The sequence below is a fragment of the Mustela putorius genome, unplaced genomic scaffold, assembly GCF_011764305.1.
Source record: "Mustela putorius furo isolate JIRA1106 unplaced genomic scaffold, ASM1176430v1.1 tig00000095_pilon_pilon_pilon, whole genome shotgun sequence".
NCBI lineage: Eukaryota > Metazoa > Chordata > Mammalia > Carnivora > Mustelidae > Mustela > Mustela putorius.
In genome coordinates, this window is record NW_025421280.1 from 32,291,947 (window position 1) to 32,313,969 (window position 22,023).

Below are 22,023 nucleotides of genomic sequence, written 5' to 3' on the forward strand. Positions count from 1 at the left end.
CACCCCAGCATTTTTTTTTTTTTAATCAGATCTAAATCCTAAATATGTGATTTCAGCTTTGTTACCGACACCGATACTAATGTTAATCACAGTAATAAGGAACAAAACACTTCTTGTTAGCACAAATAAGGTGGTTGCCTCGGCCACATTAGGGTTAAAAGCTACGTGGGGCGTCCTGCAGCCCCTTCCCCACTGACCCCTTCACCCTCTTTCCCACTCAGTCAGGTGACAGAGGGCTGGGCTCCCGCTTTTTGTTTTTGTTTTTGTTTTTTTTTTTCTTTTTGCTTGTTTGCTTGTTTGAAGTTTAAATAATCATTGATTTCTGTTTACAAAAATAAAACTGGAAAAAATTAAATAATTACCATTGATCTGAAGCACCCGGCAAAGCCCAACGCCCGATTCTGAGCTTCTGGACTCAACAGAGTTGTGAGTTGGGGGCGGGTGGGGGGAGGGGGGAGGGGGAGGAGCAGGGGAGGAAGGTAAATGTTTTAAAGGGGGTTATTATTGGTGTTCTGGGGAATAGGGGCCGGGCTTGGGTGGATTCTCAAACCCTTCCCCCTCCTCCCCCCTCCACGCTCCATTGCACAGAAGGGGGAAATTAATATTTTTTTGAAAAGGAGCAAAAAGAAAGAAAGGTCAGGGATAGCAAGCAGAGAGAGGGAGCGAGCCGGTTGCCACACACGCCAGGTAAACAAAAGCCAACAAAAAAAAATGTTCAATTTCGCCTCCTGTGCATCCTCTTTCAGTTTAAAAAAGGGAGAGAGAGAGAGAGAGAGAGAGAGAAGGAAAATATGCAAAATTTAAAAATCAAAACCTACCTCCCAATCACCAACCCCAACACACAGCACACCCCACCCCACCCCCCACCCCACCCCACCCCCCACCCCACCCCCGTGCAAAACAAAACAAAAACAAAAACCAGGAGGGGGAAAGCAGCAGCTGAAGAAAAAGGCTTTCGGCTTTGGCAGCGGCACAGGGGTGTAAACTTCGCGCTGCCTCCCTCCGCCTCTGAGCCTGATCGCAGGCAAAGGGGGAGCTTGCAGATTCCCGGGGAAGAGGACGAGTTCGGACCGGCTGCAGACCGTCGCTGGCAGACGCGTGCAAAAAGAGAGGGAGTAAGGGAGGGAGGAAAGGAGAGAGAGAGGGAGAGATCGAGGGAGGACGTGGATGGGATGGTGGTGTGTGTGTGTGTGTGTGTGAGTGTGCGAGTGAGAGAGAGAGAGAGAGTGTGTGTGTGTGTGTGTGTGTGTGTGCGCGCTGGTTGGGTTTTGGATTTTTTTTTTTTTTTGCTTTTCTCTCTCAAACTCCCTCTCTCTCCCCTTTCATGCTCAATCCCCATCCATTTGCCTGTGCCAAAGCCAGTAAAAAGGGGGGGGGAGGAAGAGAGAGAGAGAGAGAGAGAAGGATCCACCTATTTGGCAGTGAGACATCCTCGAGCAGCCAATGGCTGTGTCCAAGGGGAGGAGGGAACCGGGCGAGCCGGGAGGGTGGGGAGAGCCCCCGGCAGTTGGAGACCAAAAACAATTTGCCCAATCGACAAGTTCACGTCTAATGAACAAGCAAAGTCCAGCAGTTATGAATTTTTCATTCCAAGCTCCCACTCGGGTCCATTGGGCAGCAGCAGCCAGCAAATCTGGGGAGGGGGGTAGGGCTGGGGGGACTAGGATTGAGGAAGACACGGATTTTTTTTTTCCTCCTTTTTTTTTTTTTTTTTTTTTTTTTAAGCCAGAAAAAGAAATAAATAAAGGCCTGGCTCGGGCGGGCGCCCCAGAAGGCCTTGGGGAGAGCAGCTGCGCCTTCTCTGTGTTTTGGTTTCAGTCTCTTTCTCTCAGGCCCTCACACTCTCTTTCTGGTTCTATTTCTTTTTTTATTTATGGAGCGCACAGGGGCGAGTGGAAGTTTTCCTCCCTGGCCATACACGCGAGCCTGCGGTGCTATGAATAGAAAGAGAAGAAAAAGAGCTCGGAAAGTGTCCATGCCAGCAGCACTTCCAGGGCAGGGACCTGGCGCCCAGGGTGCGGCCACCCCTTCCTCCCCGGGCCCGGCTGCCGCTGGCAGCAGAACTCCCAGACCAGACGGCCCCCCCCCACCCACCCCCAGGCCCCCAGCGAGCTCCACTGCCTCCCTCAGCCCACACCCAGCCACGCACGCTCCATTAGCGGTGACGAGGGATGCCAACGCAATGCAGCTCGGCTCGAGAAACTGCAACAGTTTATTAAAATAGCCTCCTGTCACAGCACTCCGCTGACAAGCACTACATGCAGCCACAAACACAACAGCCAATCCCAGGGAGAAGTGACAAAGGCAGGAAGACGGACACTACTTCCGAACAGTGACTGAGTCTTGCGCGAGGCCTCCCCCAAGCCCCAGCCACTCCATTCTTGGCTTTCTCCAGCTTCACCCTCTCCACTTGATCCGTGTTTAGTGTTTCTTGGTTGGAGGAGAGGCAATACTCACCTACCCCCCCCCCCAATTCAATTCCGAAGAAAGGGCCCAAATCCCTACGGAGGAGCAGGGTGCACCAGTGCAAAGAAACCCATACGAAAGGGAGACATCGAAGGCAGGAAACAGCAAAACGGAAAGGAAAGGGCTCTAGCTGGAAAAGCAGGACAACTTTGGGGAAACTGAGTCATGGGGAAGGGGCCTCCCTCCCAGCCAGGTGGGAGGGTGAGTCCGGGAGAGGGAGGCCTGGGGTGAGTGCCATCTCCATGGGGTTCTCTCTGCCTGCTTCGGGCCTTGCAGAAGCTGTAAGGAGGAGACAGTTATTAAAAGAAGGGCAGAGACCTGGAACAGACAGGGAGAGGCTGATCCCGCTCGGAGCTGTCTCCACAGCTGCCCTCTCCCCAGGCGAGGCTCAGCCCTCAGCTGGCATGGGGAGGGGGAAGAAAGGTCACTGCTCACTCCTGCCCCTTCCTTCCCCATCTGAAACCCTGTGCTCCGTGGCCTTTATGCTGGCAGAAAGGTTCCCGGAAGAACACCTGGGGTGTGAAGCAGCCCTGGGCTGGTGCTGAGCCCTGACAAAGGGAAAGACGCCGGCCAGCACCTGGGACCCGGGTCTGGGCTCCAGGTCCTGAGCTGAGTGGTCTGAAGTGAGCTCACAGCTGACACCAAGAGAAACAGAGGTGAGCCAGCAGAAGGCAGGTGTCATTGCGGACAGGCCTCTTAGAGTAGCGTTCAATAATTAACATCATGTTAATAACCAGCTTCAGTCCAATTAGCCAAAGATGTTAACTGAGTGACATAAGATACCAAACCCGGCCTCTCCACCTTGAGAGAAGCACTCTTACTTTCTAGAGTGGAGATGAGATGGTAAAAACCAGAAGTGAGTTTATATTCAGCACATGGGTGTTTTTCTGGCATTCTGATTTATACTAAATATTAGACACCAAACAGAAAATGGCCAACACGGGCCTCCTGGAGGATTCTGGCATATTCCGTCTCACAGACCACGGAGCCGGCTGGAAGAGATGCGCTCAGCATGGGTTGTACACCTGGGTGAGTGGTGGGGAGATGGCGGATGGGAGGGTCCATGCGGAAGTTAAGGAAACCGGACAAGATCCTCGATTCACTCTGGGGATGGAGGGAAGGGTCAAAGGTCGGGGGAGTGGCACAGAGATAGGACAGAGAAGCGACCCAGGAGGGCCAGTGGAGTTTCTCAATAGAGCCTCAGGGATCTACACAGAGCACAGTGCGCCCCCTCAAATGCTCCCTGAACAGGAGGAGCAACAGGCCCTTCCCAGGAGAGTAACACGGAAGGAGAACAATCGTCAATTGTCCTTCTCCTGCCAGTTGTCGTAACCTTGAAGGTGGGCAGAGTGGATTCCCAGGGAGCACTCTCCGCTCACCCTGTTCCCACAGGGGCCACTGTCTGGGGTGTGTGGGGGAGTTTTCTGGAAGAGAGGCCTGAGGCCAGGGTATTCCTAAGGCTTGGGAGGGAGGGGAGAAGGTCTCTCTCTCTTCTGTGGGCACACACAGAGAGGACTCACTCAGGTTCCATTAGAAACACTTGGTGTGCCCCTACCGCTGCAGCCTCCTCCTCCATGCCACTGGTGGTGGCTCTAGGCCCTGGACACGCCCCTCAGGAGCCCCAGACAAAAGGGGACTGTCCCCCTTTTGTTAAGAGAGTGCAGGCTCTGTTAGAAGATTACCTGTCCCAGACCCAGCCTCCTTCCCTTCTCCCCTCCCGCCTGGGTTGAGGGCTCAGAGGCTCCGCACCCTGCACGCGGACAAGAGCCAAGACACAAACCTTCAGACAATTCAAGGCTTCTCCAAGGGCTGAGTCACCCACAAGTGCAAGGGTTCAGGGGATGGAGGAAGCAAGGGGACAGGCAGGCCTCTGAGAAGGAGAGGGGAGGAGGGAAGAGAATGAGAGAAAAAAACCAGGGAGAGGGAGCCAGTGATATTGGTGACAGCAGGGAGCAAAGACGAAAACTAAATACAAGGGGGGAAAAATAATGTAAAAGCAGACAAATTGAGGGGAAAGGTATTTTCTTCACTTAAAAGAAAAATCAAGAAGCCAGAGATAAGACTTTTAAAATTAACATGGGGTTTTTAGTTTGTGGAAAGGAATTTTTCTGCCTTTGGGAGAGAAAGGCCTCTTTTACTGTCAAGTATATAGAATATGATTTTTTTTTTAAAGCAACAGTTTTCACTGAAACATTTCAGAAATACTCATGGCAGTTTCAGCCATCACTAGCAATAATGTGCCTCCAAAAGAAACAAACTGATCAGACCACAGAAAAAGAGGAAAAGAGCGAGTGAGCGAGAGAGAGAGAGAGAGAGAGAGAGAGAAAGAGGAAGAGAAAGAGAAGAAAGCCAAACCTGGAGAGAAAAAGCCAAGTTGGGCCCAAAACTGCAAAGAAAGAAAGGCAAAGATGGAGGGAGAGAAGACAGGACCAAAAAGGAAAAAGAAAAGAAAATTAAGAAAAGGAAAGGAAAGAAAAAAGAAAAAAAAAAGAAAACAAGGAACAAGGACAAAAGACAAGGGCTCTGGGTCAGGAGCAAAAAAGCAAAGCTAGCTAAGGAAAATGACTGCTTCTATCACAAGAAAGTAAAATGTGTGGTTTTCCAAAACTCCGCAAAACAAATGAAGTCTTGTGGATTACTTAAGGGAAAATAGGAAAATTCATACAGAACTTCACTCAGTATTCAAAAGTCTTCAAGGAAACAAACTAATTTTCCCAGCTTGAGACAGGTTTTGAAAGCGACCATACCTGCCAACAGTGAAATGTCCAGAAGCGTAAGTTATATCTTTAAAGACAGGGCCACTGTTCCTTATGTTTACAAAAATCCTATTTGTCCACAAACTACTTGCTTTGAGACCCAGATTTATTCTCTCAGACGACCCTGGACACATGCTACACATATAAATATATATATATATTTACGTATGTATGGCCATGCTCATTTGGATAACTATACACAGTGAGTGCAAATAAAACCTTCCTAGGACCAACCAGATATTTCAGTAACCATTTTACTACTGCCTATCTGCAGCCTGGGTGAAAAAAGAAGCAGGAAATTTTAAAAAGCCACAAATAGAGCCCTGATTACTCTGCCCAATTCTTGGGATTTTATAATTCATCCTTGGCCCCAACAGAAAGGGGTCAACTTTGTAACCCCAACATCTCCCCTCTTGTCCCACAGAAGAAGGGTCACAAGAAGGCAGGGAAGAAGGCAGTGTCCGGACTCTGGGGCAAAGGTGGAAAGAGAACTGTACGAAGCAAAAGGAAGGGGCCAGGCTGCTTATCCTAGAGGTAGGTGGGGCCTCCCCTCTCTGGGCAGGGGTGGGGGGAGGCGGGATGGGGCTCTGCAGCCAGAGTAAAATCATCCAAGAATCTGGAAATGCCAGGCATGGAAACCAGAAAATGCACATTGCGAGGAGGCTCACAGAATTTGGACAAAGCGGGTTTTTGGCTGACTTGGGCCTGTTTTCCTCTGCTCAGGAAAGGCAGCCCCACACGATTTTTCTAGCGTTCTCCGGCTTGCTGAATGGAACTGCCCCGCACCCCCATGCTGGGTCTAGGACACGGCCTGCATCAGAACCAGGCCGCACATTCCTCTCCTATAAAACCGCCTCCCTTTCCCTTCTTTTTCTCCTCCTGTCTACAAACTGGGAGCGGTGGCCTGGGATCGGGCCAACAGGCAGCCTCGTTCTGGCTCCAAACACTACCCTGCTCCAGGCACATCTCCCCTCACCCTCCTGGCACCAAATAAAATAGGGTAGGAATACAGGTCTTGGGAAGACCATCTATTCTCTTTAGTGCATCTGGGAATGGACTTTCATCCTCTACAGATACTAGAAAACAAAAACCCAAGTCCTTTAATTCACTATTTAGCTTGAAGCTTCCTTGTGTCACCAAATAGAAATAAAACCGGGAAGGCCAGAGCCCTGCCCTCCAGCTGGAGGGCTACGCGGGGATCCTCCTCCGCCGGGCGCGCTAGGCAGAGGACTGCCACGGGCTCTGAGGGGCAAGAGCAGGGCAGAGCCTGAGTCTCACCCACCTGGTGCGACTGGAAAGTGTCACTCCACGATGGCCAAGGCCGCCTGGAGGAAGGAAGAACCCCACAAGCCAGCTTTACAACTTTCGGGGCGAACTGAAAATACTGACAAAAGCATGGCAAGGGGAAACCAGCCCGTGAAGATGAGGTCGGTGCGGGATCCGCCATTCCCAGTAAAAATATCCAGAGGGCCAGAGAGAAGGCTAGAGCGAATGGCAAAATGTTGACTGTTTGCCCGAGGTCAGCTGTAACCCCGGACCCCACAAAAGGCTTGGGGATCCTCCAGGGAAGGTGTTCCTCTCCCTCCCCTGCCCCTCTGAGACCCTTCTCGTGGGCTTCCCAGGCCCTCTTCAGGAGCTCCGTCCCGATCCGAAGGGACACCCCCCTGCTCTACCTAGTCCACTCCGCCTCCCCAACTCCCGGCCACAGGACAGAAGGCAGAAGGGCCGCGGCAAGAGGAGAGTTTCTCCGATCCCCCGTCTCCTCCACCGGGCTGCACTGTCGCACCCTTGGCCCACAGAAAGCCTATTTCTTGCAGTTGCTGCGGCAACAGGCAGTGCCCAGAGCCGGGGGCAGAGAGCAGGGTGGCTAGGATAGAAACAGCCTGGGTTTTTCACTGCCTGAGGGCTCAGGGGAGCTGGGCTGGCCCTGTCTGGGCAAGCGGCTTCCCCAAAATGTACCATTTGAGGAGTTGGAAGGAAGACATTTTTCAATCCCTCAAAATGTGTTGCTCCCCCCAACTAATTTATTATCAGGATCATGGCCAAGAAAACTCGAGAATCCTCATTCCCCTGGTGGCTAGCCCCTGCGGAGGCTGGCACCAGGGTGCCGGGAGCTCAGGACCTGGCCACCCCTCGGCCACAATCCGTCCCTCTCCGGCTGGCTTTCTTTCTCACCCTCTCTCCCCCTCTGTGTCCTCCAGCTCCAACACAAACTGTTTGCACGGGAAGTCTCCCTCTATGACCCGATTCAGCACACACAAGAGAAAACTGTGGGCGACAGACCCAACGTCCTAACGAACTTGAGTTAATTAATGCTAAGGAAGAAAAGAGGCGCCCTCGCTCTGTTGAATCACGGTTCACTAGCCCTTTCAGTTTGCTGTGGGTGGAGGAAAAAAAAAAGAGGCTTTTTGGTTCAAATATTTTTGGGGGGCGAAGGGAAAACAAAAACACCGCAGAAGGGCCGTGGAGGGTGAAACTATAGTACCTGCCCAGAGGAGCAGAGGCGAGGGCAGCCGAGAGCGTTCTCCCCGAAGCTTCTGGCCTAAACAGTCCTGGGAAGGCCGAGAAGGGGAAAGAACAGGGAAGGGATTATCAACTAATAGACAGCCTGTTCAAATAGATTGCTCCAAAAATTATACTGTCATACTAGGAGAGACATATAGATATTTTTTTTTAAAGCCCAAACCCAACAACTCGATTTGAACAGACCCGTGAAGATGTTTTAACAGAGCAGAAAACCGAAATATGGATGGCATGCATACAAAAATTTAAGTGTGCAGAAAAAAAGAAGAGGTGGTAAGGGGGGGGCAGGGTGAACAGCTGCAATTTTGCTTTCCAGATGTTGACAGCAAAATGTAATTGGCAAGTAACTTCTTCCTTACCACTTTTCATCCTTTGGTCCTGAGATGTTCAAAATCCTACAGCTAGACCTGAGTCTGCCGGCAGTTTCCTGGCACTCGGTACACGCACGGATGGGTCTGGAAGCCTCGTGGGCCACACGCCTGCGAGCTTTTTTATCAGCCCACTAATTTTTACAAGCCCTCCCACCATTCTTTAGCGGGAGACCTAAGCAAAGCCGGCTGGAGGACATTCTTATTTAAATCATCATTTATTATCATTATTATTTTGTTAGGGAAGGCCTTTTCTTTTGAGACTGGGTCTTCCTTTTTTTTTTTTTTTTTTTTTTCTTTTTAAATAAACGTCTTAACTGAAATGCCTAAAAAGTAGAGAAGATCGCACACTTCTAAGCCTGGCGCTCGATACATTTTCACAAAGTGAACACACCTGTGTGACCCCACCCAGATTAAGAAATAGAACATTTTCAGCACCGCTGAACAGGACTTTAGCTTTTAACTTTAGAGTTCTCGGAGTTTCTAGGCCTTAGAAACAGCTCCTGCCCCCACCAGTAATGTCAAGTTCGAGCACCTATGTATACACATGTGTTAACAGAGCAGCATACGCTACTCATGTGACCACCAAACAAACAAACAAACAAACAAACTGCGGTGAAGAGAAGCCCCTCCAATTCTGCAGCGGGGTTTCGTGCCTCTCTGTCTCTGTCTCTCTCTGTGCCTGCCCGGCTCTGATCCCATCAACAGGGCAACCAACTGTGCAGCGGGGTAACAGACCAGCCGGGCGTGTGTGTCGTGGACAAACAGGGCCCACCGAGCTGAAAGCCAAGAGTCATAGTGACCAAGGGGGAGTGAGAGACTCCCCGTGCACCCCGCCCCGAAGGCAGAGACCTGGGCCCTCAGGGGTGTGGAGCATAATGGGTGAAAAAGTGGCTCTGCAGAGCCAGGGATTCCCGGAGGGTAAATGAGCACCCCATCCAGGCAGGCTGCCCTCATTCCAGTCCCCAAAAGTCTATCAGGGAGAGGAGTGAGGGGTTCCTGGGGCAGAGCTGCCCTGGAAGGGAGGCCCAACCCTGCTGCATCTGCCTCCCCCTTTCCCTGGCTCCAGCCCCAGCTGGCTCCCCCCTCACTTTCACTCGCACTAAATTTACTTTATAATTTTAAAATTAAATTTTAAAAAAAGCAGGAAAGAGAAAGCACTGAAGGCAAAGTACCTCCCACAATATCTCTCCAAGGAGGGGGGGGGTTCTGCTTATGTAAAAAGACAAAATGCAAGGGATCGTGGAAAAGTCTAAGCACCAAATAACAAGGAAAATCAAAGAGAAACACATTTAATTAAAAACACCTGAAGCAAATAAATAACTCCTTTGCAACTCGAAGCAGTGCCTGTGGGCACTAGTCCCTACCCCCATTTCTTGCTCACTTTTCCCTTTCCTTTCTCACAGGGAGCTGCGACTTCCCCAAGCACTACAGAAACCCCCTTTTCTGAGCCCATCCACCCCACAACTGGGGGAAGGGCCAGGGCAGCCACTTTGCATCCCACCAGCCCGAAGGAAACCTCCGAAGCCCTGATGAAGCGCCCTTTCCTCAATTCCCACATCTTCCCAAGCGATGCCCACCACTGGCCCTATACTCCGCTCTCCGGCCTCAAACCTAGGCCCGGTAGGTGGTGGTAGCACTGTCCTGGGGCTGGACGCCAGGCCCAGCCCAAGTGGGCAGTTCTCTCCCCTACCACGGGCTGCGGGGCTGCCAAGTCGGGCTCAAGGACCGAATTTTCACTTCCTATTGCGTATGGGGCCGAGAAGAAAGAACTGTTCAGCTTGATTTTAAAATATGACAAGGGATCTGAGCCCTCTCTAATCCTTCGATCTTTAGAAATACTTGATTCTTTTTTGTAGGGGGGAGTGCAGAGTAGGCATCAAGACTGCCTCTGAGACCCCCACACCCCCCACCCGGTTTGACTTTCCCACCAGCCCGCCGCCTGGGAAACGCGCCCTCGGCTGGCACAGGGGTACCAGAGCCCGGCTCCTTTCTTCCTTTCTTTCTTTTTTAAATCGCTCTAGCGCAAACCAGGCAGTGGGTCAGGGCCCAGAGGCGGGGGAGGGAAGAGGCGAGGGTTGTCTCTGAAAGAGGGGAAAAAAAGGAAAGCGAGGCTCCAACTCCAGGAGAAGAACGGCCGCCGCAAGTTTCCCGGCTTGTGCCAGTTTGGGGATTTGCGAATCAGACCGGAGCGGAGGGACAGGCGGGCGAGAAAAAAAAGCCCGCATTAAAACTAACCAGCTCTGCCTAAAAGCCCGCTTTTCACCCTTAAATAAGACAATGACGAGGGGAGAGAAGAGACGAGTTATTTCTCACTCTTTAATTATTCCAATGCTTAGCATTATTTAAAAAAAAAAAAACCACACACATTAGCCAATGATACATTCTAACCCTCAACAAAGCTGGTATTTTTCTCTGATTACAGACTTTGCCGCGGCAAACCCGGGCTCCGACGACAGAGGCAGCGCAGAAGCGCGCTCCTAAATGAGACACAATTTTATTAAAATCATAATAATTCCTTGCATTTCTATAGTGCCTTTTCAGCAGTGGATACCCCAGGTGCCCATGCCCGGTTCTACGAGGGAACTGGCGACCAAAAACTCAGTCGTGAGGCAGGCGAGGCTCGCCAGCTCCACAGAGTGCCACCGGCATGTATTTCCTTCTTTTTTTAACAGCCCGTTTCCATCAGCCTCTGTCTCACGCTTAAAAAAAAAAAAAAAAGTAACAAAACTCTTAAAATCTTAAAAATATATATATATTTTTTTTTAAAGGAGGGAAAAGATGACCTGTAATATAAGGGGAGGAGGGAGCCAAGTGTGGTCTGGGAGCCTGGGGCCAGGGAGGTGCTGCTGGGATGGGCCGCCTCTGGGTTCAGGGTGCAGGGTCAGCCGCTGCCCAGGTCACCTCCCCAGGCGCAGCTGGAGTAGGCTGAGTCATCTGCACATGGAAAAGTAAAAGGACCTAACACCACCAAAGCGCATTTAAGTAATTTGGACAATGAGAAGTCAGCGTTAATGACTGGTTTCCGATGGGCCGGTGGGAGGGCCCCCAGGGCACTTTCACTGAAGGCTGGGGTGCTGCTTGAGTTCCAGAGGGGCCGCTGGGTGACTTCCTCGGGACACCAGCCTTCTCCGACGGGTTAAGTCGGGCCCACTCTGCGCACGCGATCCTTTCCCGCTTTTCCATCCCTTACCCCCACAAGCCAGCCCACGTTGTGCTGCAGAATGCCTGGGAGAAATGGGAAAGGGGGGGACTTAGCACCCCAAATTCAAGAAGTCATCCGTGAGAGGAAAGGCAGTATTGACCGGAGGGGATCTGAGGGGAATTTTTTTTTTTTTTTTTTTTGGAACGTTGTTGGAGACTGCGCAACTCCCGCGGCCTGAAGGCAGGGGAGAGGGGAAGAGAAAGCACATTTTCTGCCACTTAGTCACATTTCTTCCCGGTGCCTGCTGGAGGCCAAACGCCCCCAAACCCAGCCAACCCTCGAAACAAACAAAAATCTCCCCTGCTAAATTTCCCCTCCCTTACTCCCCCCCCCCCCCCAAGGAGCAGCGGCTGGGAGAGAAATGGAAGGGAGGCCTGGGGTCTGGAGGCAGCGACGCGCGCACGATGAGGGGGGCAGAGAAGGGACCCTCTCCAGATTGGCGCCCTAAGGTTGCCTGCAGATTCTGGGGGCATTTCGCCCCAAAAGTCCTCCGCGCGACTAAAGAATTACAGGAATTATCAGCATCGCGCTCATTGCAAAGCCTTCGCGCGCGTTAGCCCCTGTCGGGGATCCGGATGGGCACGGAAGAGGGAACTTAAGCAAAGGCGGCCCACGGCCCCACCCGGAGCGCCCGGGGACCCGACGGGCCAAAACGCCGCCATTTGAGCCCCTTCTGGCGGAGGCCTCTGCTGCTGCAAATGGCTAGGGCCCCGGAACGTGAAGCCGGCAGGCCCTCGACGCCACGCGGGGTCACTTTGGGGTGGTCGCCGCGAGGGGTTAGGCCGTGCGCGGGTGGAAGGGAGCCCTGCCAGCTGGGCGCGGGGCAGGGGAGGCGAGGACCCCCGCAGCGACCGGGCCTGAGGCCCCGCAGAGGCGTCGTTCTCCGCTCTACTCCTTCACACCTGTTCCCGGTCTCCCGTCACCTGCCCGCGGAGGCAGTGGTCCTCAGTCCTCGCTCAGCGCCTGGCGCGGTTCCGCCCAAGTGACCCAGCCGTCGTGCGCACAGGCGCACAGACTCTCGTCTGGTCGCATGACGACGACGACGGCTTCCCGCCTTTTTGCCTCTGCGCGCACGCGCACGCCCAACTTTGCGCCCGGCCAACGGTCCTCTGGTGCCCCAGGGCCGGGGTCATCCGCACCATCGACGGGTATGTTGTCCCTGTCGTTTCCACCCCGTGGTGTGCAGTGCAGGTGACCGTGACTGTCAGCACCCGTGTCCTGCCTGCCGCGTGGAAAGAACACAGCCCTCCCTCTGCCTGAGGCCAGGAGAAGGCCTCCCCCACGACCTCCATCCTCCTGTGCCCCCACCCCCATTCCCAGCGTGAGCTAATTGTAGCAGGTCCGGGAATGCCACGAGGATAAAGAACACCTTTTGCACCTGGCAAGGGGCATATGCATGTGCTGGGGCTAGTGCATGGCCCTGGGGGCAACTTTCTGCAGGGGTTTGCAAAGGCACATGATGGGATGCACCCACTTAAGGTGGGGGGTGCCAGATATCTTCTGGGTGATGTTGGGGCATCAAAGTGCTACCGTTGGGCACTGGGACCATCTAGGGAGTCCTGATACAACCCCTGCCCCACCTCTGCTCAGCAATGTACTTCTATTTTAAGATACCTCCCACCCCTCCAAAATGCACCCACTGGCTCCTGCGGTCCCTGGTGGGGTGTCCAAGGGGAATCTGCCTCTGCCCCAGGCGCACCTGAGGGGAAGGCCAGGAGGCCAGGGCAGGGTCTGAGCTACCAAGCTGGACTCAGGGGGGCAAATGGAAGTTTCGCCCGAGGAGGGGGCATTAAATGGCCTCTTTGTGGAGAGGAATTGTGGGCCGTCACTCAGGATTAATTTAAGCAGCAACAGCAAACACACACCAAAAAGCAACGTCTGGCCGCCAGCACCCACCCCCGCGATTGTGTTTCGGGGAGTGCTGCAGGATTTGTTGGTGTGGCCCGGCCTTTAAAAAACGTGGGGCGTCCACAGAGGGAGGGGGGAAGGCTGATGCTGCCTGGCCCCATGTCCCTGCTTGGTGAAAAAGGGTTTGCAGGTTTGGGACCAAGCCGAGTGGGGGGATGGTAAAAATCCAACTGCAAACGTGGAGCAGCAATGGGGGGAGGTTCTATGTAAACTATATATATAAAGTACAAATTTCCAATATATATATATGTCACATGCAGGGGTGCCACTGAGTAGCAGCTCTGGGGCTCTCGCCTTCACCCCAGGGACATTTGGGAAGGCGGGTGTTCTAAGAGAAATCCGGCAGGGCGGTGGGGGGAATTAGGCCTCCGCTTCCCGGTCTCCTCCCCCAACAACCTGAATGCCGCTTTGGAGCCAGGTGCCCTGGGCGGCCTGGCAGGTGTGCAGCTCACGTGAAACACACGCGTGTGCAGGCTGGGGAGGTGTGTACCTGCGTGGGCCTGGAGCCACGTGTGCGGGCATCAGCAGTCCTGTAGGCTTGCCGACTCACCGGAGCCTAGCACACCCATGGGGGCACAGGGCAGTCAGTACCAGTGCTCAGAGCCAGGTCTGGGCAAAAGGCGGGGGAGAGCATGTGGTATGTGTGCGGGGTGTGTGTGTGTGTGTGTGTGTGTGTGTGTGAGGGGGACCCCATCTGATGTCGGGCAAGGGCGAGTTTATGGGCTTGTGTGCTCCTCGCAGTCTCACTAGGGGTTAGGCCTATGCGTGCATATGAACTGGTGGTGCCTGGGATCCCCCTGGGGGACCACGGCTAAGCCTCTGTGAGAGAGCCCGCCTGCATGGCCTGCTGGGTTGTCAGACACGGGCATTCGAGTGCCAGAGGGCAGCGGGATGCTGCCCCGGGGGGCCGCCCCCTTGGGTTTTCAAGCCCCCTAGGAGCAGCCATGTGTGCTGGGGCCACCGTTGAGGCCAGCAGAGCCTGGATGTAACCCCTGAGCAGGCCAGGGGGCAGGGCCAGCTGCCCAGCCAGCCTCAGCGGCGGGAAGTCACTGGAGGCGTGTTGGTTTTGGCCAACGCAGCTCAAACGGGGGAAGCCCCGGGGAGCAGCAGGGGTGGAACAAAGAAGGGGAAAGTGAGGGAAGCCGGCAGCAGGGGAGGAGGAGATTCGTCCTGGAATGCAGAGAGCCTTGGGGAGCAGGGGTGCTGGGCAGCCCTAGACTCTGGGCCCTGGCTTGGGGTGAGGGTCGTCGCCAGTGCCCACAGCTGCCAACTTCCCACTCTCCCACTCATTGTCCCCCTCCCCCAGCCCATGGACTGAGACCCTGGCCCCAGTCAAATGCTCCCGCACCGGGAATCCTGCAACCCCATGCACGGGTGAGGAGCCAAATAGCATTTGGGGTGGAGAGCAGGGCTCAAATTTCCGCAGCAGAGGGCAGACAGTTTGAGGCCCCTTCCCTGTTTCTTGGCTGGACTGCTTAGAACCTCAGTTCTGCCCATCCGGGGAATGGGAAGGGAACTCCCACAGGGAGGGCCAAGAGGGGGAGTCTCCGCTGAATAGGAGTGAGTTGAAAAGTAGGGTGACCTGTTTAAGCCTTGCTTGCCCCTGGGGGCCTGACTGAGTAATTTCTCCCTCCCCCACTTCCAGCCCCATGACCTTGGCACTTGACCTTGTGGCCTCTGTTGCCTCATCTGTAAAACAGGTTACTCATACCTGCCTCACATTGGGAGGGTTACAGGAGGTCATGTGCGCGCACATGCGCACACACACACACAAGCACACACGCGCGCGCGCGCGCGCACACACACACACACTCCGCCTGCTGCCCAGGCATAACTGCTGTGGAGTTGGTAGCTGTTATTTTTATTGTGAGGAGTCTATGGCTGTGACAAGCTGTGACGCTTGGTGTGATCGCGTGAGGCTGGCTGTGCGTGCGACTGTGCCGCTGTGTGTGTGTGCGTGTGTGTGACAGGTTGTGTGTGAGACTGTGCGTGGACGACAGATTGTGCCGGTGTGCGCACTGCCTGTGACAGGCTGTCACTGCGCGACAGACTGCGGGTGGCGGGGTGTTGCGGGTACCGACTGTGAGTGGAGATGAGGCGGTGTGTGGGGCTGGGGCTGGGGGACTCCCGAAAACCTCCCTCAGTGAGGCTCTGGCTGACAGTGGAAGGGGGAGGCTCTCAGGGTCCAGTGGCCCCTCAGGCCTTGACCTTTCTGTCGTGTCCAGTGGGACTCCACTTGCTTGCAAACCTTAGTAGGTGACCGGTCAGAGGGGCCCTATGATAAAGCTGCCCCTGCACCCGCTATTGTCAACTCAGGTCCCCCGGCCCCCCCGCTTCTTGCTTGAGTTCGGAAGACCCCGGGATTGGTCATCAGGGATCTCGGGGTGTGAAGGACCCCAGGTCTGGCTGGCTTCAGTGGGGGGCCTACACCCCAAGCCTATTTCCCACACTTTCCCTGAGCTCCAGGCCTGGACAGGGATGGTGGAGACCAAGAGAAAGGAGGGATATGGGGAAAGCTCCAGAAAAGCCAGGGGGAAAAATGGAGGGAGAAGGTGAGAAGACCGGAGACTTGCCTGGGACCTGGAGAACCTGGAGCTGCTTGAGGCTGGGGCCTCCAGTCGGGCTGGACACACATCAGGTTGTGTGGGTGGGAGGTCAGGACTGGCAGAAACACCCACTGATGCGGAAGGGCACTGTGTCCCAGGTTCCGCGCTCAGACCCCTGATCTTAGGGACGCTGCATATCAACCCAGCCAGAGGGGGAGAAAAGCCGGGGATTCTCCTAATTTGTGTGGGATTCTATTTCTTTTACCACCCCGGCCCACCTCTTCCCTTTACAGCTGGGGAAACTGAGGCTGAGTGAGGGGAAGGGACTTGCCCGAGCACCAGCTTGCGCCCAGGAGACCTGAGGATAGAGGACTTCGGGTTTGGAGAAACCTCGCAGCTGGAAAAATCCCAGGCCCTGTGGGCTGGGGGCAGCCCCCTGTGAACCCCGCCCGCCTCCTGGTGTGTCAGGATGTGTAGGTTTTGTGCGTGATGGCATGGGCTGTGGTCCACGGCTGTCGTGTGTCTGGTGTGCAAGCCACAGAATGATGTATGTGTCCCTCTGTCGGTACGGGCCTCTGTGCGTCTGTGTGTCCATTCAGGGCCAGCCCCTGCCACAGAGTGGGGAGAGGCATCGAAGCAGCCCCCCCCCCCCGAAAGTGTGTCTTTGATACTTGCAGCCTCGGCAGCGAAAAACAAGTTTCCACAGGGCCGCCTTGGGCTGAGGCCAGGCCGTCCTCAAATAACATTTGAAGTTACTTAGCAAACTTTGTTTAGTGCCGAGAGAGGCAGAGAGGCCCGGGCAGCGGGCTTGGGGTGGGGTGGGGGGAGTAAACCGGTTCCTCCGAAGTCCCTTGCCCCTCTTGGGGCACGAGTGCCCAACATGGGGCTTAGTTCCCCTCCCCAAAGCTCCAGAGAGAAGGAGCAGGAATCCTGAAGGCCCCGGGCGACCCGGGGGGTGGGGGGAAGATCTGGGCACCCCACAGAGAAAAGCCTTGCTTTTGCCAGTCCAGGCCCTGGACTTTGGCAAGAATGCCCACCCTGGTCTCCGGGTGGCCCAGAGACTGATTGTCCCTGGGTCTGGTTAGAAATGGAAGGGTCTACACTCTTCTGTGCTGCCCCCTTTCCAGAGCCCAGCTCTGCCAGCCTTGAGGCAGGTTGTACAAGCTGGCTCAGGGCCTGTGTCCCCCTCCAGACATGCATACACACACACACACACGCACGCACGCACGCACCCAGAAAGCCCCTGGTGCCCACAGAGCCAGCCTTCCCAAACCCTCATTTCCAGGGTCCTGGCCCCAGGCAGCAGAGAAGGCCTGAGAGCCAGCAATGGCGGGTTTGGAAGTGAGGTTGGTGCCTATGGGAGGGGGAGGAGGAGGAGATGCCAAAAATGGTGAGCCATTACAGGCAAGCAAGCAAGCAAGGGAAGAAACGAGCAGGGAAGATGGAAGCCAGGCGGGCATCCTTGCGGAGCTCTGGGCTGCAAAAGGGGAGCGAGAAAAGCAGTCTTGGGCCTTCCGGGGAGCAGGCATGGGGGGACAAGCCCCAGGTGGCACGGGACAGGCAGGGGGCCGGGAGGCGCCCAACGCTCCCCCACCCCCACCCCAAGCTTTGAAATGGAGACTGGCAGCAGCAGCCGCTGGGCTCTGCCCGGGCATGGGGTGGGGGTGGCGGGCGGGCAGGGCGCCAAGCCAAATGCCACCAGGCTGGGCACGGTGGTTGCCAGCCGGCAGCGCTGACCCCACCAGCTCCAGCCCAGAGCCCTCACATCTAGAACTTTGGGGGTGGAGGAATATGGGGGTCCCGCAGAAATCAGAGGTCCAACGGACAAAGCCAGGTCCCCTCGAGCCCGTGGGCAGGTCCCCAAGACCCTACAAAGATGGCGCGGCCTGGCACTGCCAAAGTGACGGGCTGGGGTAAAAATAAACTGGGCCCGCCCCGGGGGAGCTAAATCGAGGGGCCCAGGTGGAAGTGCCACTCCGGGCCACCAGCTGCCCCTGCCCCACCCCCAGCTCAGAGCAGCAGGGCAGGGCTGAGAACACCGGGTGCCCATCGAGGCCCAATTTCTGTACAGGAGAAACCCCAGCCATCTTGTCTCCCCGTCTTGGGCGGGCAGCATACGGTATATCCACAAACACGGATAATGGATGATCTCAGGCTGCACCAACAACAGGCCACGCACGGAGGCAGGCGGTGGGGGCAACCAGGTTAAGCCTCATACCCTTGACCTCCGGACTGCCCCCTCTCGAGAGGGAAAAGGGCCTGTGAGGCCATGCTTGAGCTGTGGTAGAGCTACGCTGAGTGGCAGGTCAGCGACAGGCCACGATGCCTCTCAGACCGCCTCTGCTAAAACAGCAGCTGCCCAGCTCTTCCGAGGGCCCTACCTGTCCTCCTCCTCGCACCTATCACTGTCTCAAGGACTGGACACTCCCTTGTTTTTCAGGTTCACTGTCTGCCCTCCCACCGGGGCTGGCACCTCTGCTGATTTTGCTCTCTGCTGAGCCCCCAGGGCCTAGAACAGGGCCTGGCACCGGGGAGGTGCTGAGTAGATATTTGTTGAAGGAATGCACAGGCCCCCAGCAGCACCCCCAGCACTCGGGCTCCAGCTGGGTGCCCAGCAAGGTGTGGGAGAAGACATCACGCCCCGTCGGGGGAGTGAAGGCAAGCCGGGCCAGTGGTGGTGCAGAGTGGGTGAGCCGACCACCCACTCTCACTCTGAGTCCTGGAAGGAAGAAGATCTGAAGGTCAGGGTGGTAAGGAGGGTTCCAGTGCTGACAGCTGGGGCAAGCTTCACATGGTGGGGGTGGGGGTGGGGAATGTACAGGCTCACTCTGAAATTTGGTAAAGGCCAGAAAAGAAGCTGCGATTCTGTCCCCATCAGGAGGATTTGGAGTGGTGGCAATCAGAGAAGAGGCTCAGGCTCTATCACCTCCGAGCCCTTGACCCTGGCGCTAGATATCTCTTCTCTTAGCTTCTCATCTATAAAACCAAGCACTTACTTCGCATTAAGCACTACTTTAAAGCACTTCCTATAAGCCAACTCCTGTCATCCTTACCATAACCCTGTGAGAGGAAACTAGAGGCACAGAGAGGTTCAGTGAGTTGCCCAAGGTCACACAGCTAATGAATGAACCAGGATTCAAACCCAGGAAGTTGGCTCAGAGCCCCCGCTCTCCTAATAACGTCCAAGTGTCCCAAATGCCAACAGTGCCAAACTGAAGAAACCCTGCCTTATTATACTGTCATCCGCACACAGAGTAGCGCACACACAGCCACAGCTAACCCCTGCCACGCCTGCCTCACATGGAAGGATTCTGGGGACAAGCTGGGAAGGCACTTAGCACAGGGTACAACACAGCAAGCATACAGCACGCTTTAGCTATCACTACAGTTTTTAGGACATCTCATTATAATCCCATAAAATGCTTTCTCCCTGTGCGAATCTGCCAGCCCTCGCTTTTCTTTCTCCAGAGTCAGAAATGAAGAGTCCATGGCCAGAGGATTAAGGAGACAGCCTCACGGAGGACAAGAGTTTCAGAAATTAGCCTCGCCTCCCTCCCGGACTGTCTTGATGGCTTCCAGAAGCAGGACAGTTAGAGTGGGGCCGCTGGGCCAGAGGACTGGGGTGTCTTGGGCCAGCCCAGGCATGTGGGTTCGCACGCTTTTTCCCCTCAGGTGTGACAAACCAGCACAGGGATTCAGAGTCCCAAATTCTATCTGGAGAGGTCAAGGTAGTGGAATTAGAGGCTCAAAGACAGCCAGAGGGCAGGCAGGCAGAGGGGAGGCCCGAGGAGGGCAGGTTCCAGCGCTCAGCCACCATTTCCAAACAGAGCCAGGTGTAACCCCGGCGTGAACGCCTGTGTGGTTGTGATGCTCATCCACACGCACTGGGGCAACTCCGGACTGTAACTCCACACCGTCTGTGCCTGGGCTTATGTATGGGGATGAGGTCGCATTTGTGACAACACCTGGGTCCCGACGAGCAAGACTGTGTGTGCGGCACTGACAGCATCTTGTCCGTGTGTGTGTGCACACACACATGCACCTGCGTGTGTGATGAGTATCCATTGTGCCCATGTGTGTGTCTGAGAGGATTCGGGCTGAATGTCGCCGCTTCAGCACTGTTGACATCAGGGGACTGGATCACCGTTGGTGGTGGTGGGGGCGTCTCGTGCGCTGGAGCGGGCGGGACAGAGTCCCTGGCTTCCCCTCGGAAGGTGCCAGTAGCCAGCTCCCCTCCAAGTGTGATGACCAAATATGTTCCCAGACATTGCCAAGCGTGTGTGTATCGCTGTGTGTCTGTGAGTGTGTGGCTGTGTGCATGTGCTCCTCTGTGATGGTGGGCGGGAGTGCATCCGTGCTCGTGTGTATGTTTCTGGGAGTCTGACAGTGTTAATTCGTGCACGTGCCATGTGCTTCTCGCCGAGTGTCTGTGGGTCCGTGCGACACTCCGTGGTCCTGTGTGTTGGGCCACAGCGAGGCATGTGTCTGTGCTGTGCAGCTCGTGACCTGTGATTGAAGGACCCCGTGTACCCATGTGCACGTCCCCGCAAAGGTAGCCCACGCTGACGTGTTCGGGTGGGGCGGGCATCTCTAGGTGTTTGTGTGGAAAGGCAAGTCCCTTTGTGTGGGGCCGCCCGTGTCTGTGCGCTCCTGATTTAGGAAGGTGTGCTATGCCCGCGCGTGCCGGTGACAGTGTACGACTTTGTGTGAGACGGACCCAGAATAAACCCCTAAGATGATTCTGCAGAAGCCAGTATGGGGGTGAAATCTCCGGATGCTTTGCCCCCCACCCCTTGGTCCCAACTGTCCCGGGACTGAGAGCCGCTTCCCCAGGCCAAGGGGGTAGGGTGCACCTCTGAGTTGCCCCTTTTTCCGTCTTGGCTCCCACAGATTCAGGTGGGGACGGACCCCTGCCCATGCCCGATCTGTGCCAGGGAGGCTGGCACAGAGCTTTCTGCCGGGGGGGGCAGGGTCCTCAGCAGTGATGGTGGCACTGCCCCCTGCCCACTGCTGGCTACCACCCCCAGCTCCCCTCAGGGTGGGGCCCCAGTAGGGGGAAAGCTCCCCAGTGCAACCCTGGCTTCCGATTGGCTACGGATCGCCGCAGTGCCCGCCACCCGCCTCCCCCCTCCCCGGCTGGCGCAGCCACATCGGTAGTGGTGGCAAACACAGCTCCGAGTTCTGGGCACAGCTGCGCCTCACAGAGGCCTGCCAGCCCCACCAGAAGCCAGACACCCCAGCTCCATGCCCCCGACCCCTCCCCACCTGCCCGCCCGGCCAGCCAGGCAGCACGGTCACCCTGGCTGCTGGCCCCCCTCAGGCTGCCAGGCCCCCTCCACCCAGCCCCCTCACCCATCAGGCCTGTGCCCCCTTGGCCAAGCCCACTTGGGGGGCCCAGGCCCCTACACACGGCCACTCCCGCTCTCGGAGGGGCTCCTCAGGAGGGGGGAGGCGGCGAGGAGGGGGGGCAGGGAAGGGGGGAGCTAGCCCTTCTTTTAGTGAACGCGCCCAGAGCTGGAGCCAAAAATCGAGGAGGAGAGATATTCAGACGGAGCCAAGACGCGTTTGGCAGGAGGAGAGAGAGAGGGAGAGAGGGAGCGGGAGGAGGGGAGGAGAGAGGGAGGAAAGAGAGAGAGAGAGAGGAGAGAAAGAGAGAGAAAGAAGGGGGGCCTCGGTTTCCAAATCTGAGCTCTCAGAGCCTCGGAGGGACAGCGGGTGGCATGGGAGGTGTGGGACCCAGGGCAGGCTTGATGGCGGGGGCAGCGGGGGCGGAGGGCTCAGGCCCACAGAGACAGCCGGACACCCCAGCTGGCCAGGCCAGGACGGACATAGGCAGAAGCCAAGATCAATGCGCACCCGGCAGACAGAGGGAGGCCTGTGGGCGGCCCAAACACACACCCGCACCTCGCCACACAACGGGCTTCTGTCCATGCCGGGCCAGGGGCACGGGCGGGGCCCACAGCGGGGCCACCGCGGCTGCCCGACCTCATGGGAAGCCATGGAGAGGCCGGCCTGCTCCCAGCCGCTAGCCTGGCCGCCATAGCAGGCATTTCACACGCTGCCAGGAAGCCAAAGGGGGCCAAGGAGAGGCGGCCCTCGTGGTGAGATACGCTTTGGTGGCCACAGGGACAAGCCCAGCACGCAAAATGCCACAGGCAGGTGACACCCGGAGACCCAGGCATTGATACGTTCGCCAACATAGGTCGACGTGCATGGGAAGCCACACCAATACAACCTTGGCTGTGACCGTC

At 55.9% G+C, this 22,023-nt stretch overlaps 1 protein-coding gene across 2 annotated transcripts in view; it reads right to left on the bottom strand.

Moving 5' to 3' along the window:
* Positions 1-22,023, bottom strand: part of NFIX (nuclear factor I X) — a 98,128-nt gene that overhangs the window by 70,806 nt on the left and 5,299 nt on the right. The window contains exon 1 of one of the 2 annotated variants that reach the window (XM_004748315.3): positions 363-763. The exons of the other annotated variant lie outside the window; for it this stretch is intronic. Coding sequence (XP_004748372.2) covers positions 363-365 — 3 coding nt within the window. The 5' untranslated portion in view covers positions 366-763. Of the gene's footprint in view, positions 1-362; positions 764-22,023 lie in introns of those variants that run through there. 2 annotated transcript variants of the gene reach the window in all.